Source organism: Bos grunniens, chromosome 18, assembly GCF_055505025.1.
Source record: "Bos grunniens cultivar Pamir isolate PY7600 chromosome 18, Bosgru_T2T1.0, whole genome shotgun sequence".
Classification (NCBI taxonomy): domain Eukaryota; kingdom Metazoa; phylum Chordata; class Mammalia; order Artiodactyla; family Bovidae; genus Bos; species Bos grunniens.
The window spans coordinates 61,545,114-61,568,813 of NC_141182.1; the positions used below are offsets into that span (position 1 = coordinate 61,545,114).

At 43.4% G+C, this 23,700-nt stretch overlaps 1 protein-coding gene and 1 pseudogene across 2 annotated transcripts; both read left to right on the forward strand.

Moving 5' to 3' along the window:
* Window positions 1-1,155: 1,155 nt before the first annotated feature.
* Window positions 1,156-12,668, forward strand: LOC147354557 (cationic amino acid transporter 3-like). The gene is made up of 4 exons (XM_086349711.1): window positions 1,156-1,306; window positions 9,470-9,868; window positions 11,993-12,170; window positions 12,375-12,668. The coding sequence occupies exons 2-4, from the start codon at window positions 9,499-9,501 to the stop codon at window positions 12,538-12,540; spliced, it is 714 nt and encodes a 237-aa protein (XP_086205837.1). The 5' UTR covers window positions 1,156-1,306; window positions 9,470-9,498; the 3' UTR covers window positions 12,541-12,668.
* LOC147354558 (cationic amino acid transporter 3-like) lies at window positions 12,669-23,441 on the forward strand (annotated as a pseudogene). Its single transcript, XR_015145162.1, has 7 exons — window positions 12,669-12,955; window positions 13,062-13,170; window positions 13,273-13,375; window positions 21,916-22,115; window positions 22,314-22,480; window positions 22,752-22,860; window positions 23,023-23,441. The product of XR_015145162.1 is annotated as a cationic amino acid transporter 3-like (transcript).
* Window positions 23,442-23,700: the final 259 nt, after the last annotated feature.

A 23,700-nucleotide genomic window follows, 5' to 3' on the forward strand; every position in this document is an offset into this window, starting at 1 on the left:
GGGTACACCTAGTGGACATTATACAATTAAAATAAGGCTGACAAGAGAGGACAAATATTGGATGGTTCCACTGAAATGAAGTGGTCAGCATGGTCAGATTCATAGGGAGAAAGTAGAATGGTGTTGTGAGGACTTGAGGAAGGAGAAAGGGGGAATTGTTGGTGAATGTGTACAGAGTTTCTGTTTTGCCAGAGGGAAAAAAAAGTCCTGGGGTTTGGTTGCACAAAATGTGAATGTACTTAACATGGAAATGGGGCAGGTCGTTGACCCCCATGTCCTCTGCCTACCTTCTGTCTGTGGTAAAAGCTTATCGAAAGAATAAATTTAATCCAAGAAGGAAGAGCATGCAGAAACAAAGGAAAACAGTCAAAGGAGAACACATAATAATAATAATAGAGTGATTAAGCATAGTCAAGGACCTTTAGTTCCTTCTCAAATGCTACAGAAAATATTCTGAGAGCATGTAGATACAGACATTTCCACCAGCTGGAAGAAGTTAACTAACTGATGACCAGAGGGTAGCCATGACAACAGGTGCCCCAATTCTGAGAACTGGCCTCAAGGAAATGGGAACAAGCTGACCTTGTTACTGAAGTTTAACTGTACCTAAAACAGTCAAGACAACGCTGGTCAGCTCACTGATGACCAATTTCAAGATGACTGTCAGAGTGAACTGTGCTGTTTCTGAATGTATCACCCTCTCTGAGTCTATAAAAGCTCTTGTGCTCTGCTCAGGTATGTCTGACTCTTTTCAAGCCTATGGACTGTAGCCCACCAGGCTCCTCTGTCCATGGGATTCTCCAAGCAAGAATACTGGAGTGGGTTGCCATGCCCTCCTCCAGGGATTCTCCCATCCTAGGGTTGGAACCCAGGGCTTCTGCATTCCAGGCAGATTCTTCACTGTTTGAGCCACCAGGGAAACCCAAGGATACTGGAGTAGGTAGCCTATCCCTTCTGCAGAGGATCTTCTCAACCCAGGAATCCAACCTGGTATCCTGCATTGCAGGCAGATTATTTACCGACTGGGCCATGAGGGAGATGTCATTTGTATGTTACCCCAGTTAAAACATCTTTGAAAATCCCGTGACGGTAACCACAGGCATGTTAAGGACTGACAGGAACTTTGCAGAAGCTTCTGGTCCTCCCAGCCTCTTCCCCACCACAACTACCCAGGAGTTAAAGGTTGTCTTCTGTGCTCAGGGACTTCGCTCTTTGGTTTTTGGACAAACATCGGGTCCTGCCCTGCGCGACTTATCCTCAGCCTCCCTGACTGACCCAGTGCTCCAGGCTCTGCTCCAAGGATCCAGTAAGTCTCGGGTCACCCTCTTCTGTAGGAGACTGGGTGCTGAGTTCACATCCTCCCAAAGAGACCTCTACAACCCCAGAGTGCAGAGGGGTCAGCCTGGGTCCAGCCTGAGGGTGGAGAGACCTGTTTTCCAGATGAAAGTAGAAGGAGCTGGGAGCTATTGTGTTTGTGTGAGAAGAGGAGGGGCTGCGAGAGATGGGATCTATGTCCAAAGGCTCTTCGACCGGTTTTAGTCTGGTGCTCACTCAACACTCAGATGACCCTCACATAGAGTTTGTGATTTGGGTACCACTGCCTTCAGTCTCCTGTCTCCTTTCTGCCCTCCATGTCTGCTGATGCCTCATCTAGGAGCTGAGCATTCCGCTGAGGACAACTCACTGGTGTTTCATGTTAAGTTACCTTGGAGTTTTGTACGCTCAGCAACTCTGTGAAGCTGGCTCTCCTGTTTATCACTCGCATCATTTTTTTTTAATTGTAGTAAAATACTCGTAAATTTGCCATCTTCAACATTTTTAAATGAACGGTTCAGCAATATTGGGTAAATTTACACAGCTGTGACACCAATTTGCAGAAATCTTGTCGTCTTGTAAAACTGAAACCAGATTCTCATTTATCAACGACTTCCTATTTTTCCTTTCACCCAGTCTGTATTAAACCACCAATCTATTTCTGTCTGTGTAAATTTGACTATATCAGGTACTTCATAGAAGTGAACCATACAGTATTTGTCTTTTGGAGACTGGCTTTTTATCATTTAGCATATTGTCCTCAAGTCTCTTGTCCACAAGGGTATTGTCCCTGTTGTAGCATGGGTCAGAATTTCCTGTCTTTTTATTGCTGAATAATATTCCTCTGTCGGCACACATCACTTTCTGTTCATCCATTTTTCGTGGATGGCCGTTTGGGCTGCTTTCATCTTTCAGCTATTGTGAACAAAGCTGCTACAAACATGGGTGTGCAAATGTCTCCTGTGACCTCACTTTCAGTTCTTTTGGGTGTATTCTGAGAAGTGGGATTGCCCAACCATGATGGTATATTCAGTTTTGGTTGTTTTGAGGAACCACCATACTTTATCCATAGTAACTGCACCATTTTATGTTCCTAACAACAGGGCTTGAAGGTTCATCAGCAGCGTTTGAACAAAAGGAAACACAGGTCTGGAGAAGTATATGACTTGTTCAGGGGCAGAGAGGTGTTCGTGGGGCCACGATGCTAATCATAGCTTCATGACACTTTGAATGCTTACCCTCAACCATAATGCTCAACTTGGACCTTAGAGGAACATGGACAGAAGCCCCCTGACCTTAACTCGTGTTCACTGAGTCAGCATTGCCTTGCAGAGCAAGTGTAATGGGGAGACATTGTATGTCCCAAAGGATTGAAAACACAGTCTCTCATTTCTGATTCAGAATGAAGATTAGTCCTCCCTCCCTCCAGGCACTTGGGAGGCCATCTGTTTTTCCTTTTTTTTTTATTTCCCCAAATTTAATAATACTGTATTTTTTAAATGTTTACAATTTTTTTTTCTTAGTTGGAAGATAATTGCTTTGCATTGTTGTGTTGGTTTCTGTTTAAAACAAGGAGGCTCAGTCATAATTATATGTATATGTCCCCATCCCTCTAGGTCACCACAGAGCTCCAGGCTGAGCTCCCCGTGTTCTACAGCAGCTTCCACAAGCTATCTGTTTCACACACAATTGTGTATAAATGTCAGCACTATTTTCTCAGTTCGTCCCACCCTCTCCTCCCTCAACTGTGTCCACAAGTTTGTTCTTACATCTGCATCTCCATTCCTTCCCTACAAATAGGTTCATCTGTCCTATTTTTTAGATTCCATACATATGCATGGTATACAATATGTGTTTTTCTCTTTCTGAGTTTCTTCACTCTGTATAACAGACTCTAGTTTATTTATCTCACTACAAGTGACTCACATTCATTCTTTTTTATGGCTGAGTAATACTTCATTGCCTATATGTACCACATCTTCTTTATCCATTCATCTGTCTATAGACATCCAGGTTGCTTCCATGTCCTGCCTGTTGTAAACAGGGCTGCAAAGAACATTCACGTACATGTACCTTTGTGATTTGGTTTGATTTGACTTTGGTTTTCTCAGGGTTTATGCCCAGTTGTGGGTTGCCGGGTCATATGGTAGTTTTATTCCTAGTTTGTTCAGGAATGTCCATCCTGTTCTCCATAGTGCCTGTGTCAGCTTACTTTCCCACCAACAGTGCAGTAGAGTTCCCTTCTCTCCACATCCTCTCCACCATTTATTGTTTGTAGATTTTCCAATGGTGACCATTCTGACTTCTGTGAGGTGACAGTTCACTGACATACGGACCCAGTGGGAGAAGGAGAAGGTTGAACAAACTGGGGGATTAGGATTGACATGTATACACTACATGTGCAAAACAGAAAGCTAACAGGAACCTGCAGAGAGCACAGGCACCTCAGCTTGCAGCTCTGTGATGCCCTAGAGGGTTGGGATGGGGGATGGGGTGGGAGGGACTCCCAGTAGGTAGGGGACATATGTATACATATAGCTATTCACTGGGCTTCCTTCCCTTGTGGCTCAGCAGTAAAGAATCCACCTGCCAATGCAGGAGATGCCGGTTTGATCCCTGGGTTGGGAAGATTCCTTGGAGAAGGAAATCACGACCCACTCCAGTATTCTTACCTGGAAAATCCCATGGACAGAAGAGCCTCATGGGCTACAGTTCATGGGGTGGCACAGAGTCAGACACGACTGAGTGACTGAACAGCAACAGAGCTGATTCACTTCTTTGTGTCGTAGAAACTAACACAACATTGTAAAGCAATACACCCGTGGCTGCCTCATGTCAATATATGGCAAAAACCACTACAATATTGTAAAGTAATTAGCCTCCAATTAAAATAAATAATTAAAAAAAATTAAAATGAGAACACTCAAATGAATAAAATCAGAAAGGAGATATTATAAACGGTACTTTAAATATACACAGTCTTATAAGAAACTACTATGAAAAACTATATGCCAACAAATTGGATAACCTAGAAGAAACAGATCAAATTTTTAGAAGCATCCAACATATCAAGACAAAATCAGGATAAAATAAACAATACGAGTAACAAACAAGTAAGGAGGTTAAATCAGTGATCAGAAACCTCTCAACACAAAAAAAGATAGTTTCACTGGCAAATTTTACAAAACATTTGATTTAAAAAAAACTGTTAAAATGTTGGCCACACTAGGTTTTAGTTGCTGCATGTAGGGTTTCTCTCTGGTTGTGGCGAGGGGGCTACTCTTTGCTTTGGTGTGCATGCTTCTTGCGGTGGCTTCTCTTATTGTGGAGCACAGGCTCAGTAGTTGTGGAGCACAGGCTTAGTTGCTCCATGGCACGTGGGATCTTCCCAGACCAGGAATTGAATCTATGTACCCTGCATTAGCTGGTGGATTCTCATCCACTGTGCCACCAGGGAAGTCCAAAAAGTAAGAATATCAACAAACACGAAAAAACTACATTTATTTCTAGACTCCTTTCGTTTACAAGACAATGGAGAAAACTCGTGGTGTGTGTGTATGCGTGTTCCCGAGAGGGTCCCCTCATAATGGAAGAATCTTTGACGATATTGAGATTGGGAATTTTTTCATCCTCTTCCCAGGTCACATGATTTTCTCTCAACTCCCCTGTGATTTAGTTTCCATTCTGTCAGGGCTAGCCTGGATTTGGTATTTGGATTGGTTTCCAAATGCAACCAAGAAAGGAAAGCCACTAGCCCAAGGCACAGTGATGAATTCATGTCAAAATCAGCATGCATGGGAAACGGGGCAGAAGGCAAGAGAGAAATAGAGTGAGACGAAGAAGTGTTTCCATCTGAGACAGAAAAGAGGCAGGAAGAGGAGGCACAGATGGGAGGACTAACATGCTGAACCCTGGAGGAGTGGGGTAGGCGTGAGGGGAGGCAGGTTATCAACTGTGAATCACAGGTCACAGTGAACTCAACATCAATGTAAAATATTCACATATAATGTAAACACAAAGTACTCAAACTCAGCGATGGTTATAGAATTGAGTAACAATTTCAGACTCTTTTGGAAGTACATAAAAATGAAAAGATGTTAGTATTTGAGAGATAGAGGGCAGAGGGCAGGGAAGTTAGAGAAGGGATAATGATCCGGACACTCATTTGGAAAAACAGGGTAACTGTTGAATGAAAAAGGAAAAAGAACAGGAAAAGAAACAGCCTACCTCTGACAGTTACTGCAGTCACCGTGAGATGAATTAAAAACATGGGAAATTATGTTGAAAAGATGAGAGGGTGGGGAGAAAGCAGCAGAGGTGGACCTGAGTGACTCTCTCATGAATCATAACAGGAAGAGACTGCCTGTCAGTTGGGGTGGTCTACTGGGCTTCCTTGGTGCATCAGTGGTAAAGAACCTGCCTGCCAAAGCAGGAGACGTGGGTTTGACCCTTGGGACAGGAAGATCCCCTAAAGGAGGAAATAGCAACCCTCTCCAGTATTCTTGCCTGAGAAACCCCATGGACAGAGGAACTTGGCATGTTACAGTCCATGGGGCCACAAAAGAGTCAGACATGACTGAGTGACTAAACAAGAAGAAAATTCTATACCATGTGATATCAGACATGCCATTCTCATGGCTTAAGTCTCTGTCCTTATATTATTTTAAACTCTGTATGTTTTCTCCTTTTATATTACAGTTGTTTAAAAAGTCAGATGTTTTAAAACCAATGTGGAATTTTTTTCAATATAATATATGTGGGTTGGATTCCAAATGTCCTGCTATTGTTTAAGAGGGGAGTGCTGCTTACTACTAAATCCCTAATGCGTATTTTAGATGTCTTATTTTTTTTTTAATTTAGACTCTCACTTCTTGGCTGCTTCAATGTGAACTATTTTCTTTTCATTTTATTGCAGTATAGTTGATGTACAGTGTTGAGATAATTTCTTCTTTACAGCAAAGTGACTCAGATATACATATATAATGATATATTCTTTTCAATGACATTTATCACAAGATATTGATTATAGTTGCCTGTGCTATACAGTAGGATCTTGTTGTTTATCTATATAGAATAGTTTGCATGTGCTAATCCCAAACTCCCAATCCTTCCTTCTCCCTCTCCCTTGGCCATTATATGTCTGGTCTCTATATCTGTGAGTCTCTTTCTGTCTCATAGATAGGTTCATTTGGGTTGTATTTTAGATTCCACATATAAGTGATATCATATGGTATTTGTCTTTCTCTTTCTGACTTACTTCAGTAATTATGATAAGCTCTAGGTCCATACTGCTGCAAGTATCATTGTTACATGTTTCATGGCTGAGTTTCATTCCATTGTATGCATGTATGAATATATATGTATGTGTATATATATATATATATATATTTGTTGTTGTTTAGTCACTCAGTTGTGTCTGGCTCTTTTGTGACCCCACGGACTATATCCTGCGAGGCTCCTCTGTCCATGGGATTACTCAGGTGAGAATACTGGAGTGGGTTGCCATTCTTTTCTCCAGGAGATCTTCCTGACCCAGAGATGGAACTGGGAACTTATGCATTGCAGGCAGATTCTTTACATCTGAGCCACCAGGGAAGCCCTCATCATATTGTAGAAGCATTTAAACTTTATTGTTCTTGGGGCAGATAATCTTGTCCTCTATCCTCCTAGGTTCTCTGTCTAGAGCCTGCAAAGAAGACACAGGAAGGGTAGATGAACAGGAGAAAGAACTCCATCTACAACTAGCCTTCTGTTTACATTTCCTGAGGAACGAGGCAGGTGAGGTCCAGGCTAGGTATTTACACTAGACTTCTGTTTGCACTTGGAGATGGAAATGCCAGGAACAGAGTAAATAGCTGGACTTTGCCTGCTGTGGACATTTTACTATAACAATCATGGCAGGGACAGAAAGGGGCTAAACCCTGTGTGTGTAAAAGATCAAGAGGTCACATATTTTCTATCTTTGGGGCACAATACATGTGCAGAAAGACTCCTTAGGGTGTAAAAAGGAGGGGGTGCCATCTCGTAATAGGTGATGTCCAGGCCCTCACAGGCCTCTGTGCTGGAATCCATCTAGAAAAATAGCTGCACATACCTGTCAGGGAGGGTCCTAGGGCAGGTCAGGTGTGGAAAAAGAAACCAGGTAATTGGCCAAGGTAAACAAAGACGGGAAGAACTGCCCTGCATAGGCGATTTAACAGTCTCTTTATGGGGCTCCTCCTCCTTCGGGAGGACTCCCATAGCCTTTCTCTTGAGTGTGAGCTCTGCCTGGCTTCTGTCTTAACTAAACAAACTTTTCCTCTGTGTGCTCTCTCACGACTGTGCTATGTCTCTAGTAATACACTTTTACTATATTTTTAATTTTTGCCTCCTGGAGAAATGCCTTTTTTTTTTTTTTAACTCGGTACTAGAACCAGGAGAACCTTGTTTCTAGTTTCTAGTCCCCGATGTACTGGCAACTAGGGGTCCTGGTTTTCATACTGCATACTCGAGCCCAATTCTTGGGCAGAGAACTAAGCCAGCACTCATGGCTCTCTCTCTCTCCGAGATCATTTGCGGGTGAAACCCAGGATTTCAAGGTAAACTGCAGGTCTCCCCAAACTGCTGGCTGGAGACTTCTGACTCTCTCTCACAGGAGAACTTGTTCTCACTCTCTGCTTTGTTCTCTTTCCAAACCTGCAGGGGTTAATCTAGGTCTGCTCAATGAAGGAGCCCCAGTTATCTTTTTCTTGCCCCTCTCCCCATTTCTCCCATTTTGCCTAAACGCAACTCCCAGCTTGTCCCTCACCCAAGCAGAGCTTCCTCATCAACTTTGGGAGAACCACGCCTGGAATCAAGGCACAGCACCTACCACCACAGCCACCAAATTGCTCCCACTTTGTTGTAGCTGTTGTTTAGTCACTAAGTCATGTGCAACTCTTTGCAACCCTGTGGACTGTTGCCTACCAGGCTCCTCTGTCCATGGGATTCTCCAGGCAAGGATACTAGAGTGGGTTTCCATTCCCTTCTCCAGGGCATCTTCCCCACCCAGGGATCGAATCTGTGTCTCCTGCACTGCAGGTGGATTCTTTACTGTCTGAGCCCCCAGGGAAGCTCAACCCAGGAGGATTCCCTTCAAAAGCCAGATGGGCCAAAAAAGGAAAACTCGGGTTTGTTTTGACCATGTCTGGCCTTTATTTAAGTTGGGGGTTGGAAAGTGGCCTAAAACTTGGGTTTCTAGATTATAATGCTATCCTATAATTAGATCTTTGTTGCCACAAAATAGGTAAATGGACTGAGGTTAACTCTCCTGACATTCTAAATGACCGCTTTCTAACTTCTCCCAACTCTCGGGGGAACCCAAGCTTCGCCAATCCTGTTGTTCTTGTTTAGTCACTCAGTCTTGTCTGACTCTTTACAATACCTTTGACTGTAGCCTTCCAGGCTCCAGGTTTCCTTATTCCTTCAGATTCTGTAATTTTAAGACACTGTATTTGTAAAAAGAAAAATTGCTAACCATCATCTGACAACATACAGTTGCCATAAACCTTCAATTTTTTAAAAAAGTCTATATATTGTGGAACAATAAGTGGATGTATGTTTGTGCTTGTACATGTATATTTGAGCAGTTAAGGGAGAGACAGAAAGCATTTCCTGAGTCTGCAGGTCTTAATTGCCTTCAGCTCAAGACAATCCAAGGATTTCCCAGGGGTCTCAGTGGTAAGGAGTCCACCTGCCAATGCAGGAGACACAGGAGACTCAGGTTTGATCCCTGGGTCAGGAAGATCACCTGGGAGAGATCATGGCAACCCACTTCAGCATTCTTGCCTGGAGAATCTCACAACAGGGGAGCCTGGCGGGCTGCAGTCCATGGGGTCTCAAAGAGTCATAGAGGAGTGAGCATATACACACACCAAACAATCCATATTCCAAGTGGCAATTTTGGGGGACACCTAATTCTCTCCACCTCACTTCTTTTTAAAAAGCCTTTCCAGTAACTTTGAAACATGTGAGAAGATTTCTTTGTGTTTGAAGAAACCAAAGCTCAGAGATGGAGACCTTGTCCCAAATGTCCTTTTACCACCTGCCCCTCATCACTCCACTGCTCCATGGAATTGGACTCCCAGGGCCAAGGGCGGGTGGACCTTGCTGATGGCTTTGTGTCTTGTTTCCTCAGCAGATCACAGCTCCTCAACTCCATCCAGGATGTGGTGTCAGGATCTCCACCACTTTGGTCAGAAGCTGGTCTGCAGGTGGCTGCTGGAGCCCACTGAGATTTCTAAGAGTCCCACGGCTCCTCTGAACACCCTGAAGCTGGTGGCCTTCGGTTTGGCCAGCACCCTGGGGGCCGGCGTGTACATCCTGGTGGGAGAAGTGGCCATGTTCATCGCTGGACCAGCGATCCTCGTCTCCTTCTTGGTGGCCGCTGTGTCTTCTGTGTTGTCTGGGCTCTGCTATGCCGAGTTTGGGACACGGGTCCCGTGGACCGGTTCTACGTATCTCTACAGCTATATCAGCATGGGAGAACTGTGGGCTTTCGTCATTGCCTGTAACTTCATACTGTCCTATGTCGTTGGTGAGGGGATGGGTGTGGGGTAGGTGTGGGGCTGAAGTTCGAGAGACCAGGAGCAGGCGTTTGGGTCTTCGGTCGTGCATGAGAACTGTGTCATCCACTCTGTGAGGGGAGGAGGGAAATAACATCAGGAAAAGTCCACAACTTCATTCTTCTCAGCTCTCCCCTACTTTCCTTAAATGATGGACCAAGAACCCAGAAGAAAGGGCACTGTAGGGAGTGGGTGAGAGGGAGGCATGGCCCACAGGCTTATCCCCTCACCATACTGAAGTCTCTGCTTAGCGGTTGCCTTCATAGAGTTTCCATTAGCATTTGAACTAAAATTTTAATCCTCATCACCCAGACCTCTTGCTCCCACTTACCTGTTTTCTTGCATAACTTTGATCTCCCACTAACATTAAATAGTTTATCTATTTTAGAATTATCTGGGTCTATTTCCCCCACCCCATGAAAAGAAGCTCTCTGAGATTTGGTATTTTGTATTTGTTTCCTAACATACATGACTTTGTGTATTTGTTGTTGTTCCATCACTAAACTGTGTCCAAGTCTTTGCAACCCCATGGGCTACAGCACACCAGGCTCCTCTGTCCTCCACTATCTCCTGGAATTTGCTCAAACTCATGTTCACTGAGTCATTGATGCTGTCCAATCATCTCATCCTCTGCCACTCCCTTCTCCTTTTACCTTCAACCTTTCCCATGTTGGACACCTTCTGACATGGGGGCCTCCTCTTTGGGCATCATAACTTTTTGCCTTTTCATGCTGTCTATGGGGTCCTCCTGGCAAGAATACTGGAGTGGGTTGCCATTTCCTTCTCCAGTGGCCCATGCTTTGTCAGAACTCTTCACTGTGACCCGTCCGTCTTGAGTGGTCCTGCATGGCATGGCTCATAGTTTTATTGAGCTATGCTAGCCCTTCACCACGACAAGGCTGTGATCCACGAAGGGGTCTTGGTTTATACGGGGGTACAATTTATATTTGTCAATGAATGTTCCTTCTTATTCTGCTGCAGTCACGGGCAGCGTGGCCAGGGCCTGGAGCATCGCTTTCAACAGCCATATCGGGAACTACATCTTTCAGGCCTTAGAAGGAAATTTCTCTCCATATATGCCCTACTATCTGACCAAGTATCCAGACTTTGTCACCCTGTCCCTGGTGCTGTTGCTCACAGAAGAGAGGGGATCCAAGTTAGGATGGGAAAACTGGGATGTGGGGCGGTGGGGGAACTAGGGTGGGAAAGGTGTGAGGTGGAGGAACTGTGGGAACTAGAAATTAAGGTCTGGGATACGAAAGACAGGAAGTCAAGATGTAGAGCGTTGTTTCCCACCCTTGGCATTACTGACCTTCCAGGCTGAAACAGCCTTTGGTGTTGGAGGCTGATGCAGGCACTGCAGGATTTTCTTAATCAATCACTGTCAGGTGTGTAGAACCTTTGGACTTCATTCACTAAACACCTGTGATTCATATTTCCCAAATTGTGACAATCGGGATGTCTCCAGACATTGCCTAATGTCCCTTGGGGACCCAAATCACCCCCAGCTGAGAATCATTTACTTAGAGTGACAAGTTTCTTCCTCTCTACTGAGACTTTTTTCAATTGGGAGGAAATTAACATAGCATAAAATTAGCCATTTTATTATTTTTCCTTAGCCTTATTGATATATAATTGACATACAATATTATGTAAGCTGAAGGTGAACATCATGATGATTTGATAAATGTGTATATTATGTGCTGGAGTAGGAAATGGCAACCCATTACAGTAATCTTGCCTGGAAAATTCCATGGACAGAGGAACCTGGCAGGCCACAATCCATGGGTCAAGGGGTCTGACACGACTGAGTGACTGAGCCCATATTATATGATAATGGCCACAGTAAGAAACTAACCATGTTAAAGTATGCAATTCAGTGGTACTTAGGGCATTCAAGACATACAACAATCACCTTCATCTAGCTTCAAAATCCTTCATTATAGCAAAATGAAACCCAGTACCCAGCGAGCAAAGACAGACTATCCATCTTAATCTTACAGCCCCCTAACCTCTGGCAACTACTAGTCTGCTTTCTATGTCTATGGATTTGATTTGGCTATCTTGGAATGTCTCATATTCCATCTTTCCCACAGGAGTACTGGTTCTGGGAGCTCGTGAATCAGTCCTGGTTGGAAAAATATCCATAGGCATCAACCTTTTGGTTCTCAGCTTCATCATCCTCTCTGGCTTCATTAAGGGAGACCTGCACAACTGGAAGCTCATGGAACAGGACTACACATTGAACACGTCTGAATCCGGTGACATCTATAAGTCAGGAAGGTGCTCTTGGTCCTTGTCATGCTTGTTGGGGCTGGTGCAGAGCTGGGAATCTGGCAGGGACTAAAGAGATCTGGGCTGGTGGATCTGGATAACGAGGTCCTGGAGCCCAGGTCCTGTGGCATTAACTCTGAAGTCCCATAGAGATGACTGAACGCACCCCCCTCATGGTCTTTCTTGCTTCTTCTCTCACTGTAGCTTGGGCCCTCTGGGTTCTGGAGGGTTTGTGCCCTTCGACTATGATGGAATTCTCCATGGAGCAGCTCTATGTTTCTACTTGTTTGTGGGTTTTGATGACATTGTCACTAAATGTAACTGGGTCATTGTGTGTCCCATCAGGGGACTGGGCTGCCCTTGGGCATAGGGGTTGATAGAAGATTTTGAAAACCTTTTGAAAGTTCAAAGTGGATTTTCTGCTGTGCCATCAGTGTTTTCCTAACCCGAGATATTTGCCCACCCTGCAGGGGAACAAGTCCCAAATCCTCATCACTCCATCCCCATCAGCATCACGACCACAGTCTTCACCTGGTTTTTGGCGTATTTTGGTGTCTCAGTGACTCTCACTCTCATGGTGCCCTACTACCAAATTCAACCTGACAGCCCCTTTCCGCAGGCTTTCCTCCATGTTGGGTGGGGCCCTGCCAGATATGTCGAGGCAGTTGGCATCCTGTTTTCTTTTATACAGGTCAGTGTCAAGCCCTTCTCTCCATGAACTGTCAGATGCTCAGGTGTTTCAGCCCTTGGCATTGAGGGACGAGAGGGAAAGATCCCTTACCGAGGTAGACTAGGGAGCCAGAGCCCTGGTCTCTCCTGCTTCTCTACATCCCCACCCGTGTTCCCACCGTCCCTTCCAGACTGCAGAGCTCCTTGTTCCCCGTGCCTCAGGTGATCCAGGAAATGGCAGAGGACGGGCTCCTTTCCCGAGGACTTGCCCGGACCCATGCCCTCATGAAGACCCCTGTCATGGCTGTCGTGTCCTCTGGAATTCTCGCAGGTGAGCAACAGAACCCACTCCTCCTTTGATCCCGTTCCTTATCTGGGTACGTCCAGTGGTTTTTCACTGCCGACCCCCACCTCGTTCGTGCCCTCATTCTAGGGATCATGGCGTTGCTCTTTGAGTTCAGTAATCTGGTGGAGCTCATGTCGGTTGGACACCTGATGGTTCACTCCCTGGTGGCGTTTTTTGTCCTTGTCCTCAGGTGAGACTCCACTGCACCCTGACTGGGTCTCTTATGTTCCTAAAGACTCAATGGCAGTTCATCCTCTTCAGGTTGTTTTTTTTTTTTTTTTGGAAGCTAATTACTTTACAATATTGGAGTGGTTTTTGCCATACATTGACATGAATAAGCCATGGGTTTACACGTACTCCCTATCCTGAACACCCTTCCCACTTCCCTTCCCATCCCATCCCTCTGGGTCATCCCAGTCTACCAGCCCTGAGCACCCTGTCTCATGCATCGAACCTAGACTGGTGATCTGTTTCACATATGATAATATACATGTTTCAATGCTATTCCCTCAGATCATCCCACGCTCGTCTTCTCCCACAGAGTCCAAAAGATTGTACTATACATCCGTGTCTCTTTTGCTGTCTCACATATAGGTTTATTGTTACCATCTTTCTAAATTCCATATATATGTATTAGTATACTATATTGCTGTTTTTCTTTCTGCCTTACTTCACTCTGTATAATAGGCTCCAGCTTCACCCTCCTTATTAGAACTGATTCAAACGTATTCTTTATAATGGCTGAGTAATATTCCATTGTGTATATGTACCACAGCTTTCTTATCCATTTGTCTGTTGATGGACATCTAGGTTGCTTCCATGTCCTGGGTATTGTAAACAGTGCTGTGATGAACATTGGGGTACACATGTCTCTTTCAGTTCTGGTTTCCTCGGTATGCATGTCCAACAGTGGGATTTCTGGATCATATGGCAGTTCTATTTCCAGTGTTTTAAGGAATCTCCACACTGTTCTCCATAGTGGCTGTACTAGTTTGCATTCCCACCAACATTGTACGAGGGTTCCCTTTTCTCCACACCCTCTCCAGCATTTATTGTTTGTAGATTTTTGGATAGCAGCCATTCTGACCAGCGTGAGTTGGTACCTCATTGTGGTTTTGGTTTGCATTTCTCTGATAATGAGTGATGTTGAGCATCTTTTCATGTGTTTGTTAGCCATCTGTATGTCTTCTTTGGAGAAATGTCTGTTTAGTTTTTTGATCCATTTTTTGATTGGGTCCTTTATTTTTCTGGAATTGAGCTGCAGGAGCTGCTTGTACATTTTTGAGATTAATTCTTTATCAGTTGCTTTGTTTGCTATTCTTTTCTCCCATTCTGAAGGCTGTCTTTTCACCTTGTTTATGGTTTCCTTTGTTGTGCAAAGCTTTTCAGTTTAATTCGGTCCCATTTGTTTATTTTAGCTTTTATTTCCATTACTCTGGGAGTTGGGTCATAGAGGATCTTTCTGAGATTTATGTCAGAGAGTGTTTTGCTTATGTTTTCCTCTAGGATTTTTATAGTTTCTGGTCCTACATTTAGATATTTAATCCATTTTGAGTTTAACTTTGTGTATGGTCTTAGAAAGTGTTCCAGTTTCATTCTTTTACTAGTGGTTGACCAGTTTTCCCAGCACCACTTGTTAAAGAGATCGTCTTTTCTTTATTGTATATTCTTACCTTCTTTGTCAAAGATAAGGTGTCCATATGTGCATGGATTTATCTCTGGCCTTTCTATTTTGTTCCATTGATCTATATTTCTGTCTTTGTGCCAGTACCATACTGTCTTGATGACTGTAGCTTTGTAGTATAGTCTGAAGTCAGGCAGGTTGATTCCTCCATTTCCATCCTTCTTTTTGAGGATTGCTTTGGCTATTTGAGGTTTTTGTATTTCCATACAAATTGTGAAATCATTTGTTCTAGGTCTCTGAAAAATACCATTGCTAGCTTGATTAGGATTGCATTGAATCTATAGATTGCTTTGGGTAGTATACTCATTTTCACTATATTGATTCTTGCAATCCATGAACAAGGAATATTTCTCCATCTGTTTGTGTCCTTTTTGATTTCTTTCAGCAGTGTTTTATAGTTTTCTATATATAGGTCTTTTGTTTCTTTAGGTAGATATATTCCTAAGTATTTTATTCTTTTCATTGCAATGGTGAATGGAATTGTTTCCTTAACTTCTCTTTCTGTTTTCTCATTGTTAGTGTATAGGAATCCAAGGGATTTCTGTGTGTCAATTTTATATCCTGCAACTTTACTATATTCATTGATTAGCTCTAGTAATTTTCTGATAGAGTCTTTAGGGTTTTCTATGTAGAGGATCATGTCATCTGCAAACAGTGAGAGTTTTAATTCTTCTTTTCCAATCTGGATTCCTTTTATTTCTTTTTCTGCTCTGATTGCCATGGCCAAAACTTCCAAAACTATGTTGAATAGTAGTGGTGAGAATGGGCATCTTTGCCTTGTTCCTGACTTTAGGGAAAATGCTTTCAATTTTTCCCCATTGAGCATAATGTTTGCTGTGGGTTTGTCATATACAGCTTTTATTATGTTGAGGTATGTTCCTTCTATGCCTGTTTTCTGGAGACTTTGTATCATAAATGTATGTTGAATTTTGTCAAATGCTTTCTCTGCATCTATTGAGAGAATCATATGTTTTTTTATCTTTCAATTTGTTAATGTGGTCTATTACATTGATTGATTTGTGGATATTAAAGAATCCATGCATCCCTGGGATAAGTCCCACTTGGTCGTGATGTGTGATCTTTTTAATATGTTGTTGGATTCTGTTTGCTAGCATTTTGTTAAGAATTTTTGCATCTATGTTCATCAGTGATATTGGCCTGTAGTTTTCTTTTTCTGTGGCATCTTTGTCTGGTTTTGGTATTAGAGTGATGGTGGCCTCATAGAATGAGTTTGGAAGTTTACCTTCCTCTGCACTTTTCTGGAAGAGTTTGAGTAGGATAGGTGTTAGCTCTTCTCTAATTTTTTGGTAGAATTCAGCTGTGAAGCCATCTGGGCTTTTTTTTGCTGGAAGATTTCTGAATATATTTTCAATTTCCATGCTTGTGATGGGTCTGTTAAGATTTTCTACTTCTTCCAGGTTCAGTTTTGGAAAGTTATACTTTTCTAAGAATTTGCCCATTTCTTCCAAGCTGTCCATCTTATTGGTATATAGTTGCTGATAGTAGTCTCTTACGATCCTTTGTATTTCTGTATTGTCTACAGTGATTCTCCATTTTCATTTCTAATTTTGTTGATTGGATACTTCCCCCTTTGTTTCTTGATGAGTCTGGCTAATGTTTTGTCAATGTTATTTACCTTCTCAAAGAAGCAGCTTTTAGCTTTGTTGATTTTGGCTATGGTCTCTTTTGTTTCTTTTGCATTTATTTCTGCCCTAATTTTTAAGATTTCTTTGCTTAACTAACCCTGGAGTTCTTCATTTCTTCCTTTTCTAGTTGCTTTAGGTGTAGAGTTAGGTTATTTATTTGACTTCTTTCTTGTATCTTGAGGTGAGCCTGTATTGCTATGAACCTTCCCCTTACCACTGCTTTTACAGTGTCCCATAGGTTTTGGGTTGTTGTGATTTCATTTTCAGTCATTTCTATGCATATTTTGATTTCTTTTTTATTTTTTCTATGATTTGTTGGTTATTCAGAAGCGTATTGTTTAACCTCCATATGTTGGAATTTTTAAATTTTTTTCCTCTGTATTTGACATCTAATCTTACTTCATTGTGGTCAGAAAAGATGCTTAGAATAATTTCAATTTTTTTGAATTTACCAAGGCTAGATTTATGGCCCAGGATGTGATCTATCCTCAAGAACGTTCCTTGTGAACTTGAGAAAAGGGTGAAATCCATTGTTTTGGGGTGAAATGTCCTACAGATATCAATTAGGTCTAACTAGTCCATTGTGTTCTTTAAAGTTTGTGTTTCCTTGTTAATTTTCTGTTTAGTTAATCTATCCATAGGTGTGAGGGGGGTATTAAAGTCTCCCACTATTACTGTGTTACTGTTAATTTCCCCTTTCATACTTGTTAGCATTTGCCTTACATATTGCGGTGCTCCTGTGTTGAATGCATATATATTTATAATTGTTATATTTTCTTCTTGCATTGATCGTTTGATCATTATATAGTGTTCTTCTTTGTCTCTTTTCACAGCCTTTGTTTTAAAGTCTTTTTTATCTGATATGAATATTGCTACTCCTGAATTTTTTTTTTTTTTTTTTGGTTTCCATTTGCGTGAAATATCTTTTTCCAGCCCTTCACTTTCAGTCTGTATGTGTCCCTTGTTTTTAGGTGGGTCTATTGTACACAGCAGCAGCAGCAGCAGCAGCATTGTAGACAGCATATATAGGGGTCTTCCTTTTGTATCCGTTCAGCCAGTCTTTGTATTTTGGTTGGGACATTCAACCCATTTACATTTAAGGTAATTATGATAAGTATGATCCCGTTGCCATTTACTTTGTTGTTTTGGGTTCGAGTTTATAAACTGTTTCTGTGTTTCCTATCTAGAGAAGATCGTTTAGCATTTGTTGAAGAGATGGTTTGGTGGTGCTGAATTTCTCAGCTTTTGCTTGTCTGTAAAGCTTTTGATTTCTCCTTAATATTTGAATGAGATCCTTGCTGGGTACAGTTATCTGGGTTTTAGGTTTTTCTCTTTCATCAGTTTAAGTATGTCCTGCCATTCCCTTCTGGCCTGAAGAGTTTCTACTGAAAGATCAGCTGTTATTCTTATGGGAGTCCCCTTGTGTGTTATTTGTTGTTTTTCCCTTGTTGCTTTTAATATTTATTTTTTGTGTTTGATCTTTGCTAATTTGATTAATATGTGTCTTGGGGTGTTTCGCCTTGGGTTTATCCTGTTTGAGACTCTCTGGGTTTCTTGGACTTGGGTCACTATTTCTTTCTCCATTTTAGGAAAGTTTTCAACTATTATCTTTTTAAGTATTTTCTCACGGCCTTTCTTTTTGCCTTCTTCTGGGACTCCTATGATTCGAATGTTGGGGAGTTTCACATTGTCCCAGAGGTCCCTGAGGTTGTCCTCATTTCTTTTAATTCTTTTTTCCTCTGTGCTTCCTTTATTTCTACCATTCTATCTTCTACCTCACTTATCCTATCTTCTGCCTCCGTTAAACTACTGTCGGTTCCCTCCAAAGTGTTTTTTATCTCATTTATTGCATTATTAATTATTGATTGACTCTTTTTTATTTCTTCTAGGTCCTTGTTCAACATTTCTTGGATCTTCTCAATCCTTGTCTCCAGGCTATTTATCTGTAACTTCACTTTGTTTTCAAGATTTTGGTTCATTTTTTTTTTTTTTTTTTTTTTTACCTCAGGCTTTTTCTTTTTTTTTTTAAACTTTACAATATTGTATTAGTTTTGCCAAACATCGAAATGAATCCACCACAGGCACACCCGCGCTCCCCATCCTGAACCCTCCACCCTCCTCCCTCCCCTCCCCTCCCTCTGGGTCGTCCCAGTGCACCAGCCCCAAGCATCCAGTACCGTGCATCGAACCTGGACTGGCGACTCGTTTCATACATGTTATTATACATGTTTCAATGCTATTTTCCCAAAACTCCCCACCCTCTCCCTCTACCACAGAGTCCATAAGATTGATCTATACATCGGTGTCTCTTTTGCTGTCTCGTACACAGGGTTATTGTTTCCATCTTTCTAAATTCCATATGCTATCACTTTTCTGAATTCTTTTTCAGGTAGACTCCCTATTTCCTCCTCTGTGGTTTGGTTTGGTGGGCTTTTATCATGTTCCTTTACCTGCTGAGTATTTCTCTGCCTTTTCATCTTATTTAGATTGCTGTGTTTGTGGTGGCCTTTCTGTATTCTGGCAGTTTGTTGTTCCTCTTTATTGTGGAGGTTCCTCTCTGTGGGTAGGGTTGGACAGGCAACTTCTCAAGGTTTCCTGGTTAGGGAAGCTTGTGTCAGTGTTCTGGTGGGTGGAGCTGGATTTCTTCTGTCTGGAGTGTAATGAAGTGTCCAGTAGTGAGTTTTGAGATGTCTATGGGTTTGGTGTGACTTTGGGCAGCCTGTATACTGATGCTCAGGGCTATATTCCTGCATTGCTGGAGAATATGCATGGTATGTCTCGCTCTGGAACTTATTGGCTCTTGGGTGGTGCTTGGTTTCAGTGTAGGTATGGAGGCTTTTGGATGATCTCTTATCAATGAATGTTCCCTGGAGTCAGGAGTTCTCTGGTGTCCTCAGGTTTTGGGCTTAAGCCTCCTGCCTCTGGTTTTCAGTCTTATTCTTACAGTAGCCTCAAGACTTCTCCATCCATACAGCACTGATGATAAAACTTCTAGGTTAATGGTGAAAACATTCTCCACAGTGAGGGACACCCAGACAGGTTCACAGAGTTACATGGAGAAGAGAAAAGGGAGGACGGAGATAGAGGTGACCAGGAGGAGAAGAGGGGGAATCAAAAGGGGAGAGAGCAAGCTAGCCAGTAAACAATTCCCTATGTGTTCTCCACAGTCTGGAACTCTCAGAGAGGTTCACAGAGTTACACAGAGAAGAGAAGAGGGAGGAAGGAAATAGAGGTGAGCAGGAGGAGAAAGGGGGGAATCAAAAGGAGAGATAGATTTAGGCCGTATTCTGTTCAATAAGTGTTCTCAACAGCCTGGAACACACACAGAGATTTACAGAGTTGGGTTGAGGAGAGAAACGGGAGAGAGGAGATAGAGATGACCTAGGGGAGAAAAAGGAGAGTCAAAAGGGGGAGAAAGTAATCAAGCCAGTAATTACACTCCTAAGTAAAAATGGGTACTGAAGATTAGATTCTTAAATGTACAAAATTGATAACAAATACCATAAAGCAAAGATTAAAAGGCTAGAGTAGAGGTTAGACTCTCAAGAATACAATATTATTTTTAAAAAATCACAAAATGTATGAGAAATGTATGTGAAGTTTGCTTAAAAATAGGATCTCTTTTTGCAATGTAATAGTTGGTTATAAAAATAAAAATTAAAGGAGTAATAGAGGAATTTTAAAAAAGGGGAAAATTTTTTAATTAAAAAAAATGATAATAGTAATAGTAAAAATATATCTAGGAGTTTCTCTGGAGCTGTTGTGGGCAGTGTGGGGTCAGTTCAGTTCCAGATAGTTCTTTGTTCCATTATACTTCTCAAGACCTATGGGTCTCTTCCAGTGTAGTTGGTGTTAACTACAGGGATTTTAATCTGTTGCACCTGTCACTTCCAAAGCGGTTCCCTGTGTTTATTTGGCTTCTTGTGTTTGCAGGTCTCTTCAGTGTCTAATTTCTGACCTGACACAAGGGGGTGAAGGTGGTTTCTTGTTTAGGCTCACTTGTTCAGTCGTGCTGTGGGGAGGGAGGAACACTGCAAACAAATATCACTGGCGTGTGTGGGGAGTGCTCACAGTGTCCCAGCCACACTGGGTTTGCCCCTGCTCACAGCGTGTGTGCTTTCCCAGTCTACACTGCTCAGGCTTCAGGTTGCTGTGCAGGGAGCGGGCCCCGGATTGCAGGCACTTCCCAGGTCTAAGCTGCTCAGGTTCAGGTTCTCGTGTACTCTGCAAAGGCAGACTCGGTTGGGCCCACGTTTTGTGCCCTTCATTGATCCGAGCAGCTCAGGTGACCAAGTGCTTGGCGAGCACACTCTCCTAAGGTATGGTGCATCTTATCACCTCCCAGGTCCTAGCCTCTCGGTTTCTGGGGCACGCTAGTCTCTGGTGTGTGGTATGTCTTTTCTGGGGAGCTGATCTCTGGCTGCGACCCTCCCGGTGGATGTTAACCTCCAAGAATCTCAGGAAGTCTTGGTTAGAAACTGGAAGCCTTTTCACAGTTTGGTAGGGGATACTCTCTCTGGGGCCGAGATTGCCCCTTTCCGGCTCTGGCTACCCCCCACCTGCCTCCAGCTGGGGATGGCCGGGTCCACAGCCAGCTAGCTATCCTCTGGTATTTGCTCAGTCCTTTATTCTGTGCTCAGGCCGGCAGTGCCTTAGGTTCCGGCTTTTCGCGGGATAGTTCTCTTTCTCTCTCTTTTTCCCTCTGTCTCTCTGGCTATCCCACAGTTTAGGTTACTATCTCACGTTAGCTCCCTCAGATTGCCCTCAAGGCATTCAGGCCTGGTCCTTACCCTAAACAATGCAGCCCGCTCCTCCCCATTCACCGCCCCCCCCCCCCCCCCCCCCCCCCCCGCTGGTGGCAGAGGAAAGCATCTGGGGTACTTCTTTGCTGGGAGTTCCCATTAGGGACGTAACATGTGGGTTTTATTTATTTTTCCTCCAGGTTTTGTTGCCCTCTGAGATTCCAAAACTCCCCCAAAGACCCACCGGTGAGAGGGTTTCCTGGTGTTTGGAAACTTCTCTTTTAAGAATCCCTTCCTGGGACGGATCTCTGTCCCTAACTATTTGTCTCTCTTTTTATCTTTTATATTTGGTCCTACCTCCCTTTGAAGACAAAGAGCTGCTTTTCTGGGTGGCTGATGTCCTCTGCCAGCATTCAGAATTTGTTTTGTGGAGTTTGCTCAGTGTTCAAATGTTCTTTCAATGAATTTGTGGCAGAGAAAGTGGTCTCCCCATCCTATTCCTCTGCCATCTTGGCCTCACCCCGCCAGCCCTGACAGGCCACCTCCTTCGGCCTTCTAAATTGCTGCTCTGCTTAAAGCAGGAAAGTGGTGCATTAGGATGCCTGTTTTTGAATGAGTAGGGACTGCTGTTAATATTCCTATAATATCTCGAATTCAGGTACCAGCCAGACTGGAATTTTAGCAAGAATGAGAAAATAGAAGACAAAATTCAGATGAAGCCTCTAGTCATGGAAAATCCTTTGGACTCTGAACCTGAAGCAGGAAGCTCAAAGACTCTAAAGAGTCTGTGGTTGCCTATCAGCACCACCCCCACCCAGAAATCTGCCCAGATTGTCTATGGATGTGCCTTCCTGCTTGGTGAGCACTGGGAAGTCTCTTTGGTCATATTTTGAAATTGACAGGATGGAGTGAGTGTGTGTATTTTGTCAGTGGAGGAGTCTTGAAGATACGATGGCCCTTCCTGATACTGGTGGTTTCAGGGAGGGATGTGACCCGAGGTCCCCACATCTTTGTTTTCTGGGTCCAGCCTGTTCTTCTCCTCCTTGATCTTTGCAGTTCTTCTGCTGACCATCCCGAGCCTGATCCTGGCCCAGTGGCCCAGCCAGGTGTTCTCTGGAGACCCCGTGCTCACAACAGTGGCTGTGCTGCTCCTGCTGCTCACCACTGGGGTCATGATCATCATCTGGAGGCAGCCCCAGGACCCCTCTCCTCTTCCATTCAGGGTAAGTGAGCTTATGTGTCCAAAGTGTCCACCTTGAGTGAATGAAGTCTGTGTCCTTTGATGGCAAAATATCCTTTCCTAGACAGGGAATGAGGGGAGTTACTGAAACCAATGGACTTTTCCCTGATTCACACTCAGGGCTTTGCATACATAATCTCAGTAGGAACTGAATGCACAGCCTGAGGAGGACAGGAGTCTCCCACCCACGTGGGGTAGGGTCTCCATTTCAGACATCTGGGCTGTGTTCAGTGATGAACTGACTCTGCCCACAGGTCCCTGCTCTGCCTCTCCTCCCACTGGTCAGCATCTTCGTGAATGTTTACCTGATGATGCAGATGACCTCTGGGGCCTGGGCCCTGTTTGGCATCTGGAATGCCATTGGTAAGTTGCTTTCTGGAATAAAGAGGTTTCTTGAATGACTGAACCCAACGTCTTCCTACGATTTCTCCCCACACTGTATCAGAACCCATAGAAGGTCTACTAGGCATTTGTAAATGAGGTGAGCACCTACATTTCCTTCTTATCGTCTCATTTCCCTACTAGGATTTCTCATATACTTTGGATATGGGATCCGACACAGCCTGTCAGGGAACAATCATCAACAGCCACCAGCCACCAGCCTCCACCTCCCGGACTCTTGACAAAAACATCCCTGGTGCTGAGTCATCTTAACCACAGGAGGTAGATGCTGCGTGGAATCCCTCCATGCCCTGGAGGATCTGCTGGTGCAAGGGACACTGTGAGCCTCAGTGGAGTGTGAAGGTGGAGGCATCTAAAGCCCTGTATTTGTTGCTCGTGGAGAAAGTGACTGGACCATTATGTAGTTTTCGGTAAACTTTTAAAAGCATACTATACATACTTATAAGTGTATGCTTCATAACTGTGCAGCAAGATGAATTTTCACGAAGTGCCACAATGTAAGCAGCAACTAGAGGAATAAATAAATTATTATGGGCACATTAGAAGCACCTTCTTGTACTTATTTCTAACAAGAACACAGAGACTGCCCCATTGGAGAAAACTCAGTTGAGGACGAATTATATGAAGAGTTATACTCCAGAGACTTCTCTGGCAGTCCAGTGGCTAAGACTCCACGCTCCCAGTGCAGAGGGCATGGGTTCAACCCCTGGTTGGGGAACAAAACCCTGCATGCCCAATGGTGTAGCAAAAAAAAAAGAAAAGAAATTTGTTTAAGAATGACTGACTTCCTCCCCTCGCTTC